We start from the raw sequence: 22,565 nt of genomic DNA on the forward strand, positions 1-22,565 counted from the left end.
CAGATCAGAATAACAGGGAGGTGAAGGATGACTTTGGAGTGGGTCAGATCCACGTTTGAATTCTTTCTTGGCCGCTCATCTGCGTGTGGTCTTGGGCAAAACTTTTCACTTCTCTTTGGGCTTTGTTTTCTTATCAGGAAGAAAAGGCTGCTGATGGCTGTTTCTTGGGGATGCTGTGAGTATATACAGAATATTCATTCATTCATTCATTCATTCATTCATTCATTCATTCAATAAATATGGGTTAGGTATCTCCTATTCAGAGAAACGACTTGCTCAAATGGGCAATCTGTGTGGGATTTGAATTCAGGTCTGGGTGGGTCTCTGGATCTGGCTGATAATGGGGGTGGGGGGCAAGTTCTGGTCTTGTTCCCCTTGATTTGTCCCCCAGAAGTTGGGAGTAGTGATCTGCCTGATGTAGGCAACATGCCTGTCAATCTACCCACAGTGATGGGGGTGGGGAGGCTTCTGCACAGAGAAGGACACAGGCTTTTTTTTTTTTTTAAAGATTTTATTTATTTATTTGACAGAGATAGAGACAGCCATCGAGAGAGGGAACACAAGCGAGAGAGGGAACACAAGTAGGGGGAGTGGGAGAGGGAGAAGCAGGCTCATAGCAGAGGAGCCTGACGTGGGGCTCGATCCCACAACGCCGGGATCACGCCCTGAGCCGAAGGCAGACGCTTAACCGCTGTGCCACCCAGGCGCCCCAGGACACAGGCTTTGACGACACAAAGGAGACCATTCAAAGAAAGGACAGCATTAGCAGGGCATTCCTCCTTGCTGGGGGCAATCTGGAAACTCCTGAGCCTCCATCATCCCCATGGAGCTTCTCTGACTACCTGAGCCCCCATTCCCCTCACTGATCCTCCCTTCTCCCTCTGTGAGCCTCTTCCAGCACCAGCGAGGCCACTAGTCCTCTCCCACCTTACTGAGCCCATCATGTTCACTGAACCCTTCTTCTTGCCCTCACTGAGCCCCTCCCTCCTCCTCCACTGAGCCTAGTCACTGAACACCCTCCTCCTCACTCCTTCCAAGTCCTCCCCCCTCTTCCTCATGAGCCTGGTGTGCTGTCATGAACCACTCCCCTCTCTGAGCCCCGTCTGAGCTGCCTCTTGGGAGCCAAGCTTTCTCACCCCATCCCTCAGTCTAAGGCACCTGAAAGTACTTAGAGATCACAATGGGGGGCGGGGGGTGTCTCCATTCTCCTCCTCAACATCAAGTGAGTGCAGCTTCCCCATCAGCCTCCTCTTCAGGCTCAGACAGTAGTCACACGGGCTACAAATTTTTTTTTTAAAGATTTTATTTATTTATTCGACAGAGATAGAGACAGCCAGCGAGAGAGGGAACACAAGCAGGGGGAGTGGGAGAGGAAGAAGCAGGCTCACAGCGGAGGAGCCTGATGTGGGGCTTGATCCCGTAACGCCGGGATCACGCCCTGAGCCGAAGGCAGACGCTTAACCGCTGTGCCACCCAGGCGCCCCCGGGCTACACATTTTTGGCAGGTCCTCCAGAGTATAAGGTTTGCTGGGGTTCTTCCCAGTCAGTCTCAGAGCTGGTTTCTGGCCCCCCAGCCCCTGCCCCTGCCCACAACAGACACCTCCCATCTCTCATGGCACCTTCAAGTGGATGGAAACTGAGGCAGGGCCATGGTGTCTGGGTCAGTGTTTGGAGGTGGTAGGGCAGGGTCACTTCTACTTCAGGGAAAAATGGGCAGGGGTCAGTCCTATCATTTTGCCAGGATGACTGAAGTCCCATTTAAGGAGGGTCCCTCAATGATGGGAGACCCAGGTATCTGAGCTCCGAGAGGGCATGAACGGTCCAGTTGGTCCCATTCAGGGGTCCAGATTCAGCCACTGACCTGCAGTGTGATCTTGGACAAGGCACCACTGCACCTTCTGGGTCTGTTTCCCCCTCTGTTTCTAGATGTGGGGATACCTACCTACTGGGAGGAGCAAACAGGAGCAAGGACACAGGAAGAATTTTGCACACCATGGGGTCCGGAGCTCCTTTGTGAAAGCCGCTCCAGGCTCAGCTGCTCCACTGTGGTTTGTTCTGAAAGCGAAGGGCTTCCTTGGCGGGGAACCAACTGGGCCAGATCTCTACCGGGACGCCAGTCACCCCTCTACATTAACCTCTCCACTGACCCAGGGAGATTGGAGAAGGGGTCCTGGCGAGACTTGTGGCCCAGACCAGGCAGAACCGATTCGGCCAAGCGCCTGCGCGCGGTACGAGAAGGAGCACTGCGCAAGGAGTCAAGTCTCCTGAGTTCTAGACCAGAGTCACTGGCACACAGTGTGGCCTCAGGCACCGCCCCCCCGCCCCCCCTTCGCCGCGAGTCCATGATTTCTAAGCATCAGCTACCAGAGCTTATGACTCAGGGACCAGACGAGAGAAGATGCGGTCCTCTTTCTACCCCAAACTTGGGGGGAGGTGGATGGGGACCGGATGCCTGGGCAGGGCAGAGCTGAACGACGAAGGACCAGAGACCCGAAGGGTTTGGGCAGGGTCCTGAGAAGGCGTGGCCGGGGAGGCGGGCTCAGGCACGCCAGTCTCTGATTGGCTGTGCTGCCCACCGCTCCGCCCCGTGTGTTATAAGACGCACCCGCGGCTCGCGCGGGGGTTGCCGCGGCATCTCTCTAGCGTGCGCGGCTACCGTCCTCCCCCCCCTCGCGGGGGCAGCTGTCCAGACCCGCGGACAGACAGCAGTAGGCCGCCGGGGGGCGGGGGATGCCGGGCTGCCGCATCAGCGCCTGCGGCCCGGGGGCCCAGGAAGGGACCGCGGAACCGGGGTCCCCGCCGCCGCCGCCCCGGGAGCTCCTGTCGTCCCCTCAGCCCCCGCCCCCAACTCCGACCTTGACTCCGACCCAGGCTCAGGTCTCGCCGCCCGCGGACGCGGCTCCGGCGTGGACGGGCTCGGCGGAGGGGCTGGAGCTGCAGCGCTGGCGCCTGGGCGCTAACGGGGCCGCGGGGGGCACCGGGCCGGCAGGGGGCGCGGCGGCGGCGGCGGCGGCGGGAGCCGGGGGCCGCGCGCTGGAGTTGGCCGAAGCGCGGCGGCGACTGCTGGAGGTGGAGGGCCGCCGGCGCCTGGTGTCGGAGCTGGAGAGCCGTGTGCTGCAGCTGCACCGCGTCTTTCTGGCGGCCGAGCTGCGCCTGGCGCACCGCGCCGAGAGCCTGGGCCGCCTCAGCGGCGGCGTGGCGCAGGCCGAGCTCTACCTGGCGGCGCACGGCTCGCGCCTCAAGAAGGGCCCGCGCCGAGGCCGCCGCGGCCGCCCGCCGGCGCTGCTCGCCTCGGCGTTAGGCCTGGGTGGTTGCGTGCCCTGGGGCGCCGGGCGCCTGCGGCGGGGCCACGGCCCGGAGCCCGACTCGCCCTTCCGCCGAAGCCCGCCCCGCGGCCCCGCCTCCCCCCAGCGCTGACCTCAGCCCCGGGACCCCTGGCCACACCCGACGGGCCATCGCCGAGGTTGCCGACCGACGGATTGGGACGTCGGCTGGATCACGGCGTCACCGATGCGGATGGACGGACTGACGGACCCCAGGAAGAGACAGTCGGGGGGCCGGGGGCCCAGTAAAGGAGGCTGAGGTGCGGTCTTAGCGTCTGGTGCATCTGAGGGGGCGGGGCGGGGTGGTGCGGGCCCCTGATCTCCCTTCCCTGGGGCTTCTGGAGTCCGCTGAGTCCCTAATAAAGCAGGCCACTTTGTAACTGCCTCTCCCAGCCCTCCTGGGGAGTGAGGTGGTAGCACCAAGTCCCCATGATAGAGTTGGATAAATTGAAGATGCTCAGATTCCAGGAGGGGTTTGCCAGCAAACTTTTACCAATTGGAGTCTGATGCACTGACGCAGGCCTCCCCCACCCCCTCAACCCGCGTTGCCTTTCCTGGGTCCCTTGTGGCTGTAAGAAGAGTATTGCCCTTGAGACTGCTGCTTTCTGGCACTGCCCAGCTCCACACCTTCGGGGAGGACAGAGTATTGAGGTCCCAGGATGGGGTAGGGGCTGGGCCAGCGATGTACCACTGAATTCTCTAAGCCCCTGTTTCCCATTTGGGGGGATGGCATCCCAGAGAGGGTGAGGATTTGTTTCCAACATACTTAGGCCCTTCCACTTCTAGGAGATAGATCTTTTCTCATGCTCTCAAGCAGTTTTGCCAGGAGTACGTCCTGACTTAGATAACCAGGGTGAGGTGTTTGGTAACTGCCTAACCCCTCACCTGCTCTCCTAGGGACCCCCTCCCAGCCTGTCTCTAAGATGGCTCTGCCAGGGATAGAGCCAGGTTACATCCTTTAACAAGCCCCAAGGGGGCAGCTATGTCATCTGCTTCTAGAAAGGGAGGTCTTAAAGGGCCAGACCTGAAATGAGATTGACTTCTTTTCCTGTCCACATGCCCTTCAGGACCCCCCCCCCCCCCGCTGTTGCTTTGCTGCTCATCAGCTGATTGGACTGCAGCCTCCCTTGTCAGTCTGTGAAGTGGGTATCCTCACCTCTGGGAAGGGCTGTAAGTGAGGTTAACACAGAGCAGAGGTCTTTCTTCTTCCCCCTTAAGTCACAGAGGAATGCTTTATCCTTTTCAATCCCACCTAGAAACAGGCACTGCTTTTGCTGGTGGAGCCGGCGCTAATTTAAAGTCCTCGTTTTATAGGGTGGCAAGGTTACATGCCAGTACCGGCCAGAACTAAGCCCCAGGCCTGTGTGTGTTCTTCCCATGGTGTCTCCTCCCTTCCCAGGGGCAGGGGCTACAGAGAACTGGTGTCCAGCCTGTCTGCTAATGTGACCTAGAACAACTCTGCCTCCTCTTTGGGCCAGTTTCCTCAGTCCCTCTCTGAACACTGCTATCTTTCCTCATGTCAGGGCTTGGGAACAGGGAAGAGAGGGTAGGATGAGAACATCAGAGTCACAGGCTTCTGGTTTAATCCTAGAGTCTTGAGGGTCAGGTGGCACTGCTCCGAAAGGCAGAGCCCCAGGGGCCCTCCCCTAACTCTCATCAGCCCTCCCTCAGGTACCAAACTTTGGGGCTGGTTTCTAACATCCAGGCCTTTCCAAACCCCATTCTTAGCTGGGGAAGGGAAGTCCAGGAGGAGATCTCAGGGAGTCTGAGAGAGCATGGGGACCAGGAAAGCAGTGAGGGGCCCTGGCATCCTCTGGCCTCCGTGGAGAGGGAGAAGCTTCTGAAGCTACTCGGTTCATTTGGGGTCTAGAGGCCCAGAGAGAACAAGGACTTCCTGGAGGTGACAGTGAGGAGCTCAAGCTGCAGGGCTGGGCTGCAGCCAGGACTGTTGGTTTTCTGCGTTGTACAGGAGAGGGGCACTTGGTCCAGAGAAGCTTTTAGCTAATGGTGTAAAGTGCTCTGTGCCATCACAGTGTTGCCTTTCTCTGAGATTTATTATCATCAGCTCTGTGCTGATTTGGAGGGGGCAGGGAGTGAGGAATTAGAGCTGGCTCTTGCTGGAGAAAGTGATGCATGTGTGTGGGAGACGGAGATTGGTCCTAGTGTCACAGGCAGCTCTGTCCCCCTTCCCCCCTTCTAGATGTCCCACTGCCTCTCACCCAGGGTTTTGACCTGGGGAACACAGTACTCAGTGACTTGAACCCCAGCTCATGGTTCAGTGCTTTGCCCACCACTCCTCAGCCAACTAGTAAAAGTCACTTTCCCACCCCTGTCTGGCCCACTCAGCCCCCTGTAGGAGGTTCCGTTTTCTCCTCAGTCAACAAACACTGATACCTACTCAGTCCAGGGGCGCAAGAAGCAGCACTAATTTCAGAGGGTCTCTGCTTTAAAGGATTTGTGTCTCCCAGCCCTCCTCTAGGCTGCCCTGGCAATCACTATCCCAGGAGAACCACTGGGGCTGGGCAGTTTGTGGTGTTGGAGGGCTATTTTAGGCCTTCACAAATAACTACAGCCCCCCCCCCCCCCCCCCGGTCTGGTGACTGACACACCCCTCCCTCTTTCCCCCAGTTTCCTGAACACTTTCTTGACGACTCCAGCTCTGGGAGTCTTGAGAACATCGATGGCCAGCAGTGAATCTGGGATTTCAGCAAAGGGAAATGAGAACAGAGCCTTTCTTCAGGCCAGCGTTTGGGGCTGGGAGAGAGTTCAGGGTTCTAATTTAGAACTTGCCCCTCCCCTGGATAAGTCCTTCCCTCTTTTGGAGGGCCCTAGCCCAGTGAAGGCATCTCGGAGCGGCGCCACCAGAGGGCAGTGTGGGGCTGCTTCCCGGAGCGTGGGGGCGTGGCCTGGAGCAGGCTCGGTCCCCAGCGTCCCCGCCCCCGATCAGCCCCCTCCGGTCCTTTCGAACCTTCCTAGGCCTCGAGTTTTAAGAGTCTGGCAGAACGAGCGGGGCGTGGCGGTCATTCAGAGAAGGGGCGTAAGGTTGGGCGTGTAGTTGGGCCTGGGCCCTGGACCTCAGGAGGAAGGTCCATCAAGAAAGACTTTACTGGAAAAAGGTTGCTCCTGTTGGCGGTCACCGTCTGAATGAAAGCCTGTAGTCATTTCGCTCCTCACAGATTTGTTACACTGATAATTGATCAGAACATCCCATTCTGCAGCCACCTGGGGACCAGGGTGGCTTCCTAGAGATTAGGTTTAAACAGGTCACAGCTAAGGTGCTCCAAACCTGTAGTGGGCAGTCTCTCGAGGAGGCTTCCTCAACCCCCCCCGCCCCCCCCCCCCCACGGCCCGCCGAGTCCGTAGAGAAAACCCAATAGCCCAGGCTTCTCGGAGATAAAAGAGAAGCTCCCTGCTTTACAGCCGGGGGGGGGGGGGGGGGGGGGGAGGCACTGGGGAGACTTGGGAGATTCCAGCCTATCTCTTCCTCCATTAGTCCTTGACGAACCCTGGCCAGGTTCCTTGGTTCTGGAATATATGTTAACCACCTCCGTGCTAGGCACTGTGCTGAGCACTTTACACCCTTTGTTATACTCCTCCCAGCTACTCTGTAAAGTAGGGGTCATTATCCCCATTTCCACGGATGAGGAAACTGAGGATCAGGTAGAGCAGGTGACTTGCCCAAGAACCTAGAACCTGTAAATGAAGGGTCCTTTAAACAGTCTATGTGGCTTTTCATTTATCGGGCTAGTAAGGGCTCTGTTTGGGGGGGGGGGGGTGGTTCTGGGCTCTTAGCCTTTAAGTCTGAGTACCATGACCCCTGGTCCTCGGATCTGGGAGGGATGTGATGAGATGTTGGAAGGGTGGCAGAAGGTGCTCCCCCCCCCAGTCACCACCACCAAGGTCTGGGCACACCCCCAGAAGCTGGCTCCCCACCCTGGTTGTCTGGGCTCTGAGGGGTGAGTCAGGCTGAATCAGCACACCTGGCTTCAGGCAAGGACAGGCCAACGAGGCTCAGGGCCTGGGCTTGCCTTGGAGGGCTACCTCCTCTCCCTGCGCACCTGGCTGGAATATTTGGTGCCAACAAGAGCAGAGAGCCTGGGCTAGCAGAGGAGGAGGATGACAGGCTCCATGACGGGGGCAGAAAGCACCCCAGGCTTGGAATAAGATAGATCTGGGATTCAGTGTTTGCTTGTAACTTCTCAGCTGGAAGACCTTGGGCCAACGACTTCCCTTCTCTGGGCCAGTTTCTTGTGTGTGTGTGTTTTATTGGGGAGCTGGAGAGGAGATAACTCCTATTTAATGAGAGGTCACACTAAGCACCTGGCACATAGTGGAGATTCATAAATGTCTGATAGGGCCCATCTGCCTAGCCCAGGAGAGGCTGCTAGGACAGAGCCCCTAGGCAGTGTGGGCCTTTGCTTCCCCGGAGCATCGCCATATCAGGAATCCCTGGAACGATCCCCCTTCCCCCCCCCACTGTGGGCTCTGGGGAACTCCATAAGGGGAGAGGTGGTGGAGGGGCAGGCTTTTCTTCCCAGGAACATTCCATTCCAGCTGCTCAGACCAGTAGGGATCCCAGCCAAGGACAAAGGCCCAAGGGAACCTCAGCTTGCCCCAAGAGCCCCCATCCCTTCCAGGGCAGGAGCCAGTGGAGCCCTGCTCCGGTACCTTCTCTCCACAATGGCCCTTCTTGAGGCAGATGTTGAAGGGTTTGGGTGGGGCTGGGTGGCTGTGGGAGGGAGGTAATTAAAGCTCTTGAAATGATTCTTTCCAGCTCCTCCCAGTTCCTCAGAGCCTCCACTCTACGGATCTGGACTCCTGGATTCTGCTTCTGACCTGGGCATCTCCTTCAGGAAGACGTCCCACAACCTTACACAACCGAATTGATCCCATACAATCTTGGCTCTGTCCTCCCTTCACAAGGGCCTTGCACTCAACGGTGGCAAGGTGCTCAGTTCTGGGGAAGGTGCCCATACTCTGAGTTTCCTTATCTAAGCCACATTTGATTTTGGCTGACACTGTGTGATTGGAAATGTTACGACAGGTCCTCTGAGATGCAATCAGATTATTTAAGAAAGCAGCAAACATTCCCAATGTGAAAAAGAAAAGGATTTCTTTTAAAATACAGTCGTCGTTCTTAGTCACAGTGCAGCTGGGGTCCGCATTTTGCTCTATGTCATGGCTTCCCACTCTGACAACGCTGGGAGGCTGTTTGAGGGGAAATGTTGGTCTGAGAAATCCGTTTCCCTCCCCCACTGTCCTTGCCCTCCCTGACTAGGGGTGTGCCTGTGGCCCCTCAGAAAGATGATCAGCTGCTGGCTCCAGGGGGAGGGGCACCTCTTTCTCAGGGAGACATGGTGGCAACATAAAAATTTGGAGTAAAGTTTTGAATGAAAAAAGGGAGCATATTTATTCACATCTACTGATAATAAAGGGAGGGGGGCACATTTAGTCACCATCAACCCAGAACTTGTATTCTGCAAAATGAATGTCTATTGAATCAATCCCCTGATTTATACATTCAGGAAGAATAAATTTCAATAATGTGAGACAAAGGCCTGTGGTTTTGAGGTTTAGTTTGCAAGTGTCCCTACTGCCTTTCCTTTGTGTGTGTCTCTTACGACTCTTTGGGTTGGCAGTTCCTCGAGCAGCTTCTGTTTGGTTTCGGTTGGCAATCTGGCCCTGTTGACAGATTTGCAGACTGCTTTCCCCCTTGATCTGGCTCCAAGCTCACCCTCTCCAGGATGTCTCCCCAGTTAAGGATGTGAGGAGGAAGCTGGGGGATGGGAGTGCACACGTGGGACTGTGTGCCGAACGGAGAAGGTCGCACACGTTTGTGATAACATGGCAGCGTGGTGACCCGTGGAGGATTATGTGTGACTGTGCTGGTGATCACAGGGGCCTGTTTGTCGGTCAGGGCCCCGGCAGGAGACACGGCACCCTCAAACTGGGAAGAGATTTCAAAAGGGATTATTTCCAAAAATGTGGGCTTAAGAATGGAACAAGGGCTGCAGCTCTCTGGGGCTAGCAACAGTGGGGAGCCTTCACAAGGCGGAGGGAGGGCACGGACCTGAGGGTGTAGCTGTGTGGGGAGCGCCCCTGACAGGAGCAGTGGCCTTTGGTTGAGAGATGCAGCCAACCAGGGCAGCCTGGTGGGGAGGGAGCAGGTGGAATAAACACCCCATTCTCCTCCTTTCCGTCCGGGGCCTCTCATTGGCTGAACGCAACAGGAAGGCTGAGAACAAGGGAGCCATTGATGCGCACGCAGTCCACAGAGGTCAGCCTCCTGGGGCTCGAAGCATGGAGAAGGGTGGCGAGCGTGGGACTGGAGGGGCCAACACATCATGTCGCTGCCTTAGGGCATGTCTTCTGTTCCCTAAAGTTCACAGCAGTGCCTCTTCCCCTTTTGGAGCTCCTCCTCCCCACGGTGGCCCATAAGGGGCAGGTGGACTGTGCCTGGGGAGCCCGGTGGGGGGGGGGCTTTCCTCCCTCAGCCTTCCCCTTTCTGGCTCTGATTCCCAGGTCTTGATTTCCGCCTGTCCTGGCATCTTAGATGGCTGCAGAACTGTCCATGAGAGAACAATGCCAGCCGCTGAGTCATTGTGTTTCTCACACCCAGAAACACTGCACCACCCCCAACACACCCACAGGCACACCTGCTGCCACCATGGGCCTCTGACATAGTCACCACAAGCCATGGCTGGTGTCGTGTCCATCAAGAAAATGTACCTCTGTCCGCACTGCCACTCTGCCCTAGCCCTCCATAAAATGGCAGGTGCACAGAAGTACAAACGGCCGCGTGCCAAACACGCCCCATCGCATACAAGTACAGGAGACAGAGGGTCCCGCTCATCCACGTGAAATCGGAGCGGAGGGGCAGGAGGGCACAGGGGTTAACAGGACCAGCTTTGGAGCCAGCCACACCTCTTTGACCTCTGTGGCACCAGCTTCCTTGTCTGTAGAAGTGGAAACAATAATCGCTCTTCTCTCAAGGATGAAATGAGAGGTAGTGGCCGTGAAGCCTTGGAGTAAAGACTCCAGAAATGGCAGCTGTTCCTGGGAACTCCTGGCTCACGCTCTCCCACCTCTCACGCCCATGCATGTTGCGGACCAGCAGCGGCGAGCATGCACGCCTGTGCAAGGCCAGCCAGACACCCTCGGGCACCCGTGCCCTCCCCCGGACACGCCTGCTGGGAGCATGTGCACGTTAACAGACAGGTTCCCTCTGCCCGGAAGCGCTTTCCCCAGACGTCGTCGCAGGGCTTGCTAGACACTGCCTTTGTGTCTTTGTTTGATCAAATGTCACCCTTTTGAGGAGGTCCGCCCTGACTTTTTAAAGTCATATACCCCAGCACTTCCAATCCTACCCTGCCACATACTTTTAAGCATCACTGACCTTCTAAGACTATATATTTTATTTTCTGTCTACCATATTAGAGTGTCATCTTCATGAGAGTCGGGAATCTTGGTCTTTTGTTTGCTGATGTATTCCAGCTCCTACAGGGGTCACTGGCACGCAGTGGGCTGAGTTCAGTGTATGCACTCATCCTGTGGCTATCTAGCTTTCTTACGCTCTGAAACAAGCACATCCAGGTGAACCGTACTGCCCACCCCAGCAAACTAAACCTGCGTGCTTTACACTGCGAACGTCCCCTCACGCCCACATCTGGAGCTGGGAGAAACGTAATCTCTCCCAGGCCCTTAGCTGGGCGGGCACAACCAGGGTGGAGCCGGGAGGGGGGGGCTGTTTTCAGTCACCAAGGCAAGAAAGGCTTTCCACTCACCTGTCTAGCCCTCTTGAGCCCTGCAGGAACTCACTGAGCAGATGAGGTGGCTGGACTCACCCAGGTCACCTGGGGCCTCCTCTGAGGCCTTTTTTTTTTTAGCCTGCCTTGAACCATCAAAGCCACCCCTCAGAAACCACTAATGAGGCTGAATATGTTAAGGGCTTTGCAATCCCTGGATCAAAGGGGCTGGGTAAACAGTAGGCAGCGTCCAGGCCAGTGACTGGCTGATGCCCGGAGGCAATAGCTCCCCAAGAGCCTGGCATGGCCCCAGCTGGGGTTTGGAAAGGAGAGACCCTGCCCCTCTTGGGGACCTGTTTAGAGCAGGTCAGAGTGTGCCCATCAGCACTCGGGAGTAAGAGAGGGAGGGAGCCAGAGGATTGATGGAACCTCCCTCCCAGGTAGGGAGGCCAAACCTGGGCTCTCGCTCTGGAGGGTGCTAGAAGTCCCCCAGTCTCAGCTGCCACTACTGAAGGGGTCTCCAATTCACATTCACTCAGCTTGTCCTCCACCTGCTTCCTGAGCAGGAGTGGGGTTGGGTAGGCAGAGCTGGGGTCAAGTAGCCCTGAGCACTGGACTGTGAGGCCAAGCCCAGGGTCATAAGGACTCCAGGTAGGAAATACTGAAATACTTACTCTTTAACAAGAGATTTGCTGAGGTTATTTGCAGGTATAAGTCCCACGTGTAGACATGAGCTCCTAGCACAGTTCTCCAGCCGGGGCTGGTGTTGGGGGAAGGAGGTGCAACTCCCCAGCTACAAGCCTAGGACTCAGACACCAACCCACCCAAACGTCCCTGCCCCATAGTACAAGCCATAATGCAGGCTGGGAGAGGCAGCCCGAGCCCGCAGAGCCATGGAAGGTCCTTCTCCGAGGAGAAATCATGGTGCCAGGTTTAGTGTAGACAATTTTTATTGGCAGGTGTTAAGAGTGCAAAATGGTGACAAATCCAGAGGGATGGGAAAGGAGGTGGGGCATGGTTCCCTTCCTCCAAGTGAAGACCCTGTAACCAGGCCAGTGGGGTGGGAGCACTTGACTGTGGCCACTTTGGAGCCAGCACCCTTCGAAGAACAAGCTCCTAGGCAGAGGGATCCTTACAACACGGGGGAAGGGAGCAACACCCCAGAAGGAGCATGGGCTGTCTCACCCCTGGCAGCTTGGCTCCTGCTCACCCACACACCTTAACAGCTTGGGGTCAGGGTGTTTGGGAACTGGGCTAAACCTATCCCTCTGCAAACCCAGGTAGCTGCCTCCTGCCTCAGTTTCCCTCCTCCCAGTGATTAGTCAGGTTGGATTGCCAGGCCCTGTCAGGGGTCTGGCCCAACCCAGAGTGAGTAGTTCCTATAACATACCATATTTTAGCCATCGTGTGGGCTGCGGGCCTTCCGAGGCTGCTGGGATCACTGTGGGCTGGTCTTACCCAAAAAGACCCTTTCTTGGCCACAGAAATCAACCTAAGATGATGAGCATTGAGGCTACCACCCCAAACATGCTTTGTCTCTTGAAGGCAACTGACCCCCAAGACAAATAGCCCCTGCACCCCACCATCATGCCAGTCCACAAGTGGGGTGCAATAACCCAAAGATCTATCAAGAACCCCAGCTTGGCCTTAAGCCCCCGGGGGCCTCACTCGGGGATGGGCGGGGTCTGGCCTCTTCAGTCAAAGGCCCAACCCTGCAGCAGCGCTGGGCCACTTGGCACAGGCTGCCTGTCCCTGGTCACATCCCTTACACACTCCTGGAGGCCCCACTCCATCAGGGAAGGCCCAGTACCTTCTGGCCAGGGTCTGAGTCAGTTACAAGGCAGCCAGGTGGGATAGGAGTGGGCCCGAGCCAGCAGAGGCTGCACGGGAGTCACGTAGTAACTGACGGTGGCAGGCACGACCCCGTCGGGGCCAGGGGGGCGCCAGGCCAGGGCGGCCGCCGCAGCCGGGCCCTGCTCGGCCAGCGCCTGGAGCGCCAGCGTGGCGATGAGGTCCAGCGTCTGGCGACGCTCGTGGCTCATGAGGCACACGGTGCTCTCATTGACCACCCGGTGCAGCGTCACGAGGCAGGCGTAGCGGCGGGCCGCGTCGGCCCCGCTGAAGTGCGCCTCCAGGTAGCGCTCCAGCGTGCGCTGCTGCTCCCCCAGGTCTGGGAAGTCGATGAAGAAGCGGGAGCACATGTAGCGCTGCAGGGCGCGCACGTCGGTGCTGGGCCGCGGCCTGAAGCCCCGCACCAGCAGGTGGCAGTACTTGAGGAGGCCGCCGCCGCGGATCTCCTCGGGGCTGCGCGTGGCGATGACGCGGTGCCGCAGGTGGTCCAGCGCCTCGGCAAAGTCCCCGTACAGGCTCTCACCTGTCACCGTGGGGTGGAAGGCCTCAGACATGGGCGTGGATGAGCACTGGCCAAAGAGCAGCAGGGAGTCCAGGATGATCTGGAAGGAGTCTACACTGAACTCAAACTGGCGCCTGACCGAGTCCACAAACTTGAGCTCCACGTTCTTGCCGCTCTTGTTGGACAGCGAGATGAGGCTCCAGCGGTCCGTGTCCGTGCACACCTTCACCAGCTTCTGCACGTACGCCTCCTTGAGCGTCAGCGGCGTGATCTTGGCCCGGTTCACGCCGGCCGGCAGGAAGTCCAGCAGGCAGGCCAGCACCACCTCCTTGGTCAGCTGGAAGGACGCCTCGCTGCGCAGGTCCACGCGGAACACCAGGTCCAGGTCCTTGTAGCCCAGGCCACTCTCCGGGTGCAGCACGTGGCTTGCAGCCGAGCCGTGTAGCCGCACGCCCTGCACGTGTAGTCCCCGCTCCTCCAGGCTGCTGCGGACCACCTGCGGAAGAGACGGCAGGGCCGAGAGGGGTCAGGAGCCTGGGCTCCGGGGACCCGCTAGGCGATTCCATGTAATAATCACGCCAACATCAACCACGCTGACCACTTCTCAGCGGTCATGCCTTTGGAAAGTCTTTTAACCCTCTAAAGCTTTGATTTCCTAATCTGGAGAATGGCTCATTTGGAGGAAAGACTTGGAAAGAATAGCACCAATGACAGCAAACACATACATAGAATTTACTAAATACCAGGTCCTGATCTAAGCACTTAATACATTAGGGTATAAACTCGGATAATTCTCACAATTACCTACACTCTGAGGTAGGTACTATTATTCCCATTTTACAGATGGAGAAATAGAAGCGCAGAGAGGCCAAGTAACTTGCCCAAGGTCACACAGCTGGTGATTTAAACTCAGAAAGCTCAGGTCTTAACCACTATGCTGTTCCCTCTCTCTAAAACTGCAAGTAAAACCCTTCGTTTTGTGCCAGGCATGATGCTAACTGCTCAAATGTGTTAGGAATGTAATTGCAATTCACGTGCATTTCTACATTAACCCCCACAAGAATCCTGAATTTGGGCATTATTATCCCAATTTACAGATGGGGGACAGAGAGGTTAAGAAGCATGTGCAAGGTCAGAGAGTAGCCAGGCGGAGATTGGAACCCAGGTCAGTTGGCTTCTCCAGTCCATGCATGTTCTTTTCACTAGGACGTATTCATCTTAATTCATCTTTACAAGGACCCTGTGAAGCAAATGTTGCACTGGTTTTAGAGCTGAGGAAACTGAGGTTTGCCATGGTGAGACCCTTGGGGTTCGGGGCGGGGGGCGTTCAGAAGTGGTGGGGCTGGCAGTGGAAACCCAGACCCTTCCTGCTCTTGGGACAGGAGGTGGGCGATCATCTCAGGAAGCACTCAGCGCTCAGCCCGAATGGGAGGAGAAGCAGCAGACCCTGTCTGCTGACATGGGGACAGGACCCGCAAACCGACCAGTCATTTTGAGTGTGTTCCTTTGGCCAGAGGCATCTTTCTGGGCCTAGGACCATGTGGGGGAGAAGAAAGGAGCTGGGCCCAGACATTCAGTTTTCTCAGCAACCCAGTGTACATCAGGCACCATCCTGAAAGTGACCAGGCAGCATTCCTGCCCTGAGTGATTCTGCAACCCCGCCTGGCTGCCAAGTCAGCGCCCAGCACTGGGCTGGGCTGCCCTCCTCGCTTCTCGCTTCTCGCTTCTCGGGGAATTACTGCAAAGAATGCACTTAAGTGCTGAGGAGGCAAGCCGCAGTGGGGCAATCTGAGGCGGGCGGCTCCCTCCAGGAAGGCTTCCGGGAGGAGGACCCAGATTAGGGGAAGGTATTGTAATGGCTGCGGGGGTAAGCAACTGGCCATCAGGAACATGCCTGGGAGGAGCTGGGGGAGGAGGGGATACCAGCTCGCCACATAATGAGTACCTGGACCTTCCCACCAGAATCTATGGGGGATAGATCTTTTTTTTTTCTTCCTCTTTTTAAAGATTTTATTTTTAAGTCATCTCTACACCCCACATGGGGCTCGGAACTCCCAACCCTGAGATCAAGAGCTGCATGCTCCACTGACTGAGCCAGCCAGGCGCCCTGACGGGGGACAGCTCTTTATGATCTCCAAGTCATAGATGGGGAAACCAAGGCTCACAGGAGTGTCGTCATCTGCCTGAGATCACGTAGAGGCACCTTCAAATCCAGGCGTGGCTGACTCTCCTCCCATCACATTGCCATCCCAGGGTTGAGAGGGAGCAGAGACCAGAAACTAGGGTTCTAATCCTCCCTCTCTTTCAAAACTTCAAAGTGAGGGTGACCCTCTGGTCACTGAAGCCCAGAGTCAAGGCAGTTAGGAATGGGAAGGTGGGGGTTGGGAGATGCCTTGGCCAGACAGACTGAGGAAGCCGGAGGTAAGGGGCCAGTTGCTACAGTCTGGCCTCTGGGACTTCTGACCCACACCCTGGAACCTGGCAGCTGTGCCCATGTAGGCCAAGGAGAGAGAGGCAAGACCTTGTCCCAAGGACATTGCCAGACTTGCAGAGCAGACCAGTCCCCTCCCCAGGTCCCAAGAGAGCTGACTGAGCCTTACTCAGTGCCAGCTCCAGCTCCCAGGCTGATGCTCACCCCAGGGCATGGCATCTGGCCTGGTGAGTAGGTAGCAGTACCCTTGTTAAATCGCCTGCGTCAGGCCATGGGGCCGGCTGTGTCAGCCAGCCAGCAGCTGTTGTCTCTCTCCCAGGTGTGACTACAGCCAGCTTGGCAGGCGGACCCCAGATACCGCCACACCCAAAGACTGCAGGGCAGCTTGGAGCCTCCTGAATCAGACTTTCCAGCCATGAAGGGGGGCAGTGGTTGCACCTCCCTTTCTCCTGTGCCAAGGGCCTCCCCAGAATCACTCTGCTCCTGGGCTACTGCCGAGACCTGCAGGGGGACTATAGGTGCTGTCAGCCAGCAGGCTTACAGAACTCAAATCTGGAGCTGCCTGATGCAAGCCCTCTGGCTGCAGCTAGAGAGATCAGATTGTCTAAATCAATTCCCTGGGCCCAGAGAGGGCAAAGGACTTATCCAAGGTCACCGAGCCAGTAAGAGGCTGAGCTTAATTAGAACCAGACCTCCCAGGGCTATGGGCAGGGGAGACTCCTACAGGAGAATGGGTCCCTCTAGCTCAGGTACAAGCAAGAACAGCATCTCTAGCTGCTCAGATTGCTGCTGTAGGCAAAGTCTTATGGGGGTACAGAGGGAGAAAGGTTCTCATTCTTCAATCATGAACAACCAGCATCCCCCACTACACACACCTAGCGTCCCTCCCTCCACTCCCCCAGCACCCCCCCACCTCCACACATTGGCAGCACGGATGGCCCTCATCCCCGTGCACACCAAGCACCACTATCCATGCCCCATACACACCCAGCAACCCCACCACAGTTTGTGAAGCTGCCAGCTGCAGGTGCTGCCAGGAGATGGACTTTCTTCCCTGGGGATGCAATTGCACAGGCCAGGGGACGGTACCTGTTCCCTCTGGAGTCTGGAACCTGAAAGGGTGTGGGAGAGTAGTCCAACCCTCTTTAGGTAATCTTAGGCATTGAACGGATGGGGACGCTGGGCCCAGCAAAGGGAATGGACAATAGTCTGGGCCCTGAAGCCAGATGTCCGACCTTCCAGTCCAGCTCTGAAGTCTCCACTGCCTCTCCCCACCACAGCCAGCAGCTCCCTGCTCTGTGATATCTTTGACCCTAGTCTAGGAGAACACTGTACTATTACAGCCTTGTAAAGTCAGCTCCTATTGGCCTGCAGTCTCCACCACCTGGCAGGGAGCACCTTGAAGGCAGAGACTGGGTCCCAGTCACATCTATAGCCCTGGTGTCCCGAATAGGGCTTGGCACAGAGCAGACAACAGTAAAGGCATTTGGGCAGGAACTTCCCCTCCAGAGCACCCTTTGTCCCTGCAGAGGGGAGTTTCCACACTGGGCTCCTCCTTCCCCCGTGTCCGGGACAACCGTCCTGGAGATACAGCAGTTGGGGCCCCAAGGCTGACCTAAGTGTCCTGGGGAGAAAAGCCTCAACTGGTTTCCTAATTACTCCATGACAGCGGGCAGCTGAGGAATGCCTCAGTGAGCACCAGTGGGGCTTCGGGTGAGTCAGCCCTGGGGAATCTGCCCCCATCCCCTCCCATTCCCTGGAAGGGAGGGCAAGGCAATCCCTTAGCAGACACCCCTCCTCCTCAGTGGAGGTTGAGACAGTAGGAGGCAGGGGAATGGCCTGCTCCACTAGCTTCTGTGGATAACTCCCAAGAAAGAAAGTCCATCTACCGGCAGGAATACACAGGAATTGTGGCTGGATTTTCTGGTTTCTATCAGAAGACTTCCCGAAGACTTAGAAGTTGAGTCTAACAGCTGGGCAAGGGGTAGGAAACCTTGACCCTGTGGCAGGTGGCTCCCAGGAAGACCCCTGATTCTCTGGGTTTGATTTTCACCTCTTTAGGTAATCTTAGGCAGCTCATGGCCCCTTTTAGAGCCTCAGCTTCCCCAGCCACAAAATAAGTACAATAATGTTACCATATTCTGGCATTGCAGAGTATGACAGCACCTAGGTTATACAGATGAAAGAGCAATTTTAGGGGTGCTGAAAGTAAGGTAAAGGAAAAAGGGAGTTTGAGGAAGGGGAGAGAGCTACCAGAATTCTCTTTTCCTGCCTCTCAGGAGACACCAGAGCCAGCCTTCATTTCCAGTTTTGGGGAAGGGGAGAAACACCTAAACTGGACACCTGATGTCGCCCTCCAGCATGCAGGCACCAGGTCTGGCTTGCTTAGTTCATCTCCTCCTGCCACAACCCCAGCTGAGAGGGACAGAGTCCTTATTGGGATTTCTTGGCCTTTCCACTTAGCCACAGGCTCTTGAGCCAAGGGCTGTGGAAGCACAGGACAAAGTCTGTCCCTAGAACCTAGAGAGAGGGAAGGGGTGTTTGTGTGGGGGGTGAGGCCCAACGATGAAGATTTGGGGAAAAAAAAAAAAACCTATTTTGAACCCAAGCATGCACAGCTACCACCCCAGGGCTGCCTGGTATCTTCAGTCTCAGCAAGCAGAGCTTTTCTCTCCCGCCCCCCCCCCCTTCCCGCAACCCCGGCCAAGTCCCTCCCCATTCTCCTCCCATTTCCTAGCTAGGACCGGAGTGAACGGTTCGAGAGGAATCGGACTCTCCAGAGGCAGAGGAAGGGAAAACCAAGTGGGGAAGGAGCATGGTCTACTATCCGCGTTCTGTGCGATTTTGTTACAGTCCCTGTCTAACCCTCATTTCCCCCCAGCAGTCCAGAGAATCGAACAGACTCTGGGTGCCTCCCAGCACAAGAAACTGAGGCTGAAGACCCCATAATCCCCCCCCCCGCCACACACACACATACACGTCCCGCTCACCTGCACAATCTGCCGGGGCTGCACGCTCAGAGTGGGGAAGTTGCCGCGCCCGTGAATGGGAATCGGTTCGCTCAGGAGCGCGTCCAGTCGCTTCACCTGTGGCCAGCCCAGCCCACTCAGGTGCCGTCCGAGGGAGGCCGTTGAGGCCTCCGGGTCGGGGCCGCCGCCTGTCGGGGCGGCCGTGGCCACCGCCGAGGCCGCAGCCGTCCCCACCTGCGCAGCTGCCTGGTCCGGGCTCTCAGCTCCACTCTCCGACGGCATCATTAGCCCGGCCCCGGGGCCCCGACGGCAGAAACCGGGGGGGTGGTTAAGGGGAAAAGGGCAGGGAGAGCGGCTGGGCCGGGGCCAAGGCGAGGGGCGCGGCTGCAGGGACCGGGTGGCAGCGACGGCGAGGCAAACTCAGGGCACACCTCCGACGGCGACGACCAACCGACCCTAGAGCCTGTAGTCCAGGGCCCAGCGGACTCTTATAGGCCGCGGGCGACATGCCCATTGGTCCAGACAGCTGTCACACAGTGGGAGCACCCCGCCTCTCGACGCCCTTGCCATTGGTCAGCAGAACTTTGCACGTGAGTCACTAGTCGCCAGGGAGATTCCGATTGGCTGGCTGGCACGCCCCTGCCCCGCCCCCCTGCGCCCGCTGAATTCCCTCCTTTGGTCCTTAAAGAAGTTCTATTCTCAGTGATTGGCCCGGGCGGAGGCAGGCCTAGACTTAAAGGGACTGCGCCCTCCAGGGGCGGGCGGGAGTGAAAGGTCCTGTGGAGTTTGTAGCGGAGTTGGACCACTAAGAAGTTCCAGGGTTGGAACTGGAAGGAATTTGGAAGTCGCCTGGCCTGGTCCTGGTCATCTGCTATTTTCAGAAGCCCAGAGAGTCTGTGCCGCTGGTTCAACTCCTCCCAGCGCTCCTCCTGCTCTTCCAAAATCGAGGAAAGGTAACAAACTCTATGTATACCGAGGTAGATACTATTTAACGTTGTCAACCACAGCCTCAACAGTGTCAATGTTCCTATTGAGGGGAGGGGACACCTGTTCAGGGAGGGGGCGTGACTCCCTCAAGGTTACACAGCAAATGAGTTGGGGCCCGGAGCTGAACCCGGGCTATAGCATCTGTGGCGCATGCTCTTTCCATTACATTTGTGCAGACCCAGCGCCTTTACGGGGCTGGAGGATGGAGGGCAGCTGGAAGTGGGGAGGTGGTTTTCTGCAGCCCCTTCTGGTAGAGACTTCCTAAGCAGCTGGTGGAAAGTCTTTCCTGCCAGCTTCTTCTCAGCCTTATCAGGTCCTGTGTGCCCCCAGGCAAATCACTAACTGCTCTGAGCCAGTTTCCTTTTCTGTCCCAGAGAAGATGTTCAATAAATATTTTTAAAATTTTGATTTGATTACTTATAGTTGGCAAAAACGTTTTCATACATTCTATTGAAATAATATGTTTACATGTTTTTCTTTCCCACTTTACAGAGCCTAGAGGGATGAGGCTTATTTTTACTTCTGAATTCACTTTTTCTTCTGATTTTAAATATATGTACCTGTGGCAGAATTTCAGAAATTGAGTCGGCTTGATTTAACACTACAATATTTTCTCTTAGATTAAATATCATTCTTCTAATACTCTCCCATTTTGTACGGCAGGCCAGGCAAGGAGTAATATACCCAAAATACAGAAGAGGAAACCAAGGCCTACAGATGATAAACTACATTCCAGGGTCACCAGCTTCCCTCTGACAGACCTGGACCTAGACCCCAGGAGCCTGACTCTCAGACTAGAGCAATCACTTCCTCTTTCTGAAGGCCAGCACAAGCAAGATCCTGCCTTAGTCCCCTCCCTCCGTTTTGTCTGGGATCAGGGGCTTCCTCTGGCCCCCAGGACAGGGAGCTGCTGCTCGCTCCACTGCTTGGCTGTGTGACTATGGGCAAGTCCCTCGTGCTGTCCTCAGTGCAGTTGTTTGCTGTTTTGTTTTACCTTCTTTTGAAAGAGAAGAAATAGATGAGAAACCATCTTTGCTGAATCCAGAGTCTCCAAACCTCCATGGCCCCAATAGAGGAAGGAGAAGAAAGGAAGCTAACATTTACTGAAGACCTACTATGTACCAGGTCACTTTACATACACTACCTCTAATTTCTGAAAATACAGCTCAAGATGTGGGATCATTATCCTCAATTTGCAGATGAAGAAACCAGGGCTTAGAGAGGTCAAGCGACATGGTTATACAGCCACTAATTGGCAGGGTGGGACTTGAATCCTGTCTCCTGACTCCAGAGCCCTATCTTCCAACTGCTCCTCATGGAAGAGTTGGCACAGATCACAGTATCATGCTTAGCACAGCCCTGGTACCACCCTCAAGATGTATTCATTCATTCATTCATTCATTCATTCATTCATTCATCAACCAACACATATCTATTAAGCACCTATTGTGTACCAGGTGCTGGGCTAGGCCCTGAGATATGATGGGCAAAGTCCCTGCCCTAGAGCTGACATTCTAGTATAGAAAGACAGTAGTTAAGTAAATAAAGAAATAAGATATTTCAGATAGTGCTAAGAAGAAAAGAAAGCAGGGAATGGGAGAGAGAACAACCATGTATATATGTGAGTGAGTGAGACGGCGAGAACTGCAGAGACTGATGTCTGTTGCTGGTGTGATCACAGAGCCTGCCCGAGGAGGTGACATTTCTACTGCAACTGCTGGATCGACTTCTGCCCTATCTCCCCGTGCTTGTCCCAGAGAGCCAGAGCAGCAGAGAAGGTGCCAGCCACACATTCCCACAACCCCGAAGGCCTGAGCTGGAGGGGAGAGGTGGGCTTTGACAAATCATTTTGTTCACTCTCTTCTCACTTTGTATAGCGGGAAACTGGGGCCCAGAAAGCCAGAGCGATTTGCTCAGGGAGACCGGCTATGGCTGGGGGTGGCCTGGGGCTGTGCCCACCCCACACTCCTGAATCAAGTTCTCTGAGAAAGGAAACAGAGATTTCTTTTTCCTCTCACCTTCCTGCTGCCTGGGCTAGGAAGAGCAATTAGCAAATTCATGCGCTGTGAATCACCCTTCTGTTGACATTCTATTCCAAAGCTAATCGGTCCAATGTTTGCCCAATCACAGACCTGAACATAACTGCCCTGGCAGTGGGGGATCTGGGAATGCAGGAAGGGGCGAGGCAAGATGAGAGAATGGGAGGATACTCACGAGGGTTCTTACCTTCACCAAGACCAACTTCCAATAGTCCCGGTGAATGGATGGGAACGATGGCTGGGATACCTTCTGAAGAGTCTATCTGGCTTTCAAATGTTATATATGAGCCTTTTCCCTCCCGTACGTATTTCCCATCTTAATCCTGACTCTGATTTTAGAGGGGAATATACTCTCTATGATAACTGAGTTGTAGTGACATAGGTATGTCACTTTCCTTTTCTGGGCCTCAGTTTCCTTTTCTGTAAAATGGCAGTGAAATAGGAGTCAGGTTTTTCCATTCACCTGTGATTTGAAGTGATGGGAAGGAGAAGGGGTCCTGCGGAGGGTGTCGGCCTCCACACTGGCCCCTCCTCTGCTCTGGACTCCAGACAAGAGCATTCTGGGATCGGCCCACATTACTGAGCACCCTGTGTCTGGTGCAACACGAGGCAATTTCCATACAGTTTCTTACTCAATTTTCAGAACACGATCTTTTTTTTTTTTTTTTAAGATTTTATTTATTTGTTTGTTTGTTTATTTATTTATAGCATGAGCAGG

At 55.8% G+C, this 22,565-nt stretch overlaps 2 protein-coding genes across 2 annotated transcripts; one reads left to right on the forward strand and one right to left on the reverse strand.

The window, feature by feature from the left end:
• The first annotated feature begins 2,626 nt into the window (after positions 1 to 2,626).
• TRNP1 (TMF1 regulated nuclear protein 1) lies at positions 2,627 to 8,906 on the forward strand. Its single transcript, XM_026516932.4, has 2 exons — positions 2,627 to 3,583; positions 8,098 to 8,906. Exon 1 carries the CDS (start codon positions 2,731 to 2,733, stop codon positions 3,415 to 3,417), a length of 687 nt encoding a protein of 228 aa, XP_026372717.2. The 5' UTR covers positions 2,627 to 2,730; the 3' UTR covers positions 3,418 to 3,583; positions 8,098 to 8,906.
• A 3,094-nt stretch (positions 8,907 to 12,000) lies between these two features.
• Positions 12,001 to 19,290, reverse strand: TENT5B (terminal nucleotidyltransferase 5B). Its single transcript, XM_026516931.4, has 2 exons — positions 18,843 to 19,290; positions 12,001 to 13,917 (listed from the first exon to the last, which is right to left on the reverse strand). Exons 1-2 carry the CDS (start codon positions 19,104 to 19,106, stop codon positions 12,898 to 12,900), a joined length of 1,284 nt encoding a protein of 427 aa, XP_026372716.1. The 5' UTR covers positions 19,107 to 19,290; the 3' UTR covers positions 12,001 to 12,897.
• Positions 19,291 to 22,565: the final 3,275 nt, after the last annotated feature.

The sequence above is a fragment of the Ursus arctos genome, unplaced genomic scaffold, assembly GCF_023065955.2.
Source record: "Ursus arctos isolate Adak ecotype North America unplaced genomic scaffold, UrsArc2.0 scaffold_32, whole genome shotgun sequence".
Taxonomy (NCBI): Eukaryota; Metazoa; Chordata; class Mammalia; order Carnivora; family Ursidae; genus Ursus; species Ursus arctos.

Coding starts and splice junctions, on each gene's coding strand:
- TRNP1 (XM_026516932.4), top strand. CDS start 2,731: ATGCCGGGCTGCCGCATCAGCGCCTGCGGCCCGGGGGCCCAGGAAGGG.
- TENT5B (XM_026516931.4), bottom strand. CDS start 19,106: ATGATGCCGTCGGAGAGTGGAGCTGAGAGCCCGGACCAGGCAGCTGCG. Junction 13,918..18,842: donor AGCCCCGGCAGATTGTGCAG/GTGAGCGGGACG, acceptor TCTCTTCCGCAG/GTGGTCCGCAGCAGCCTGGA.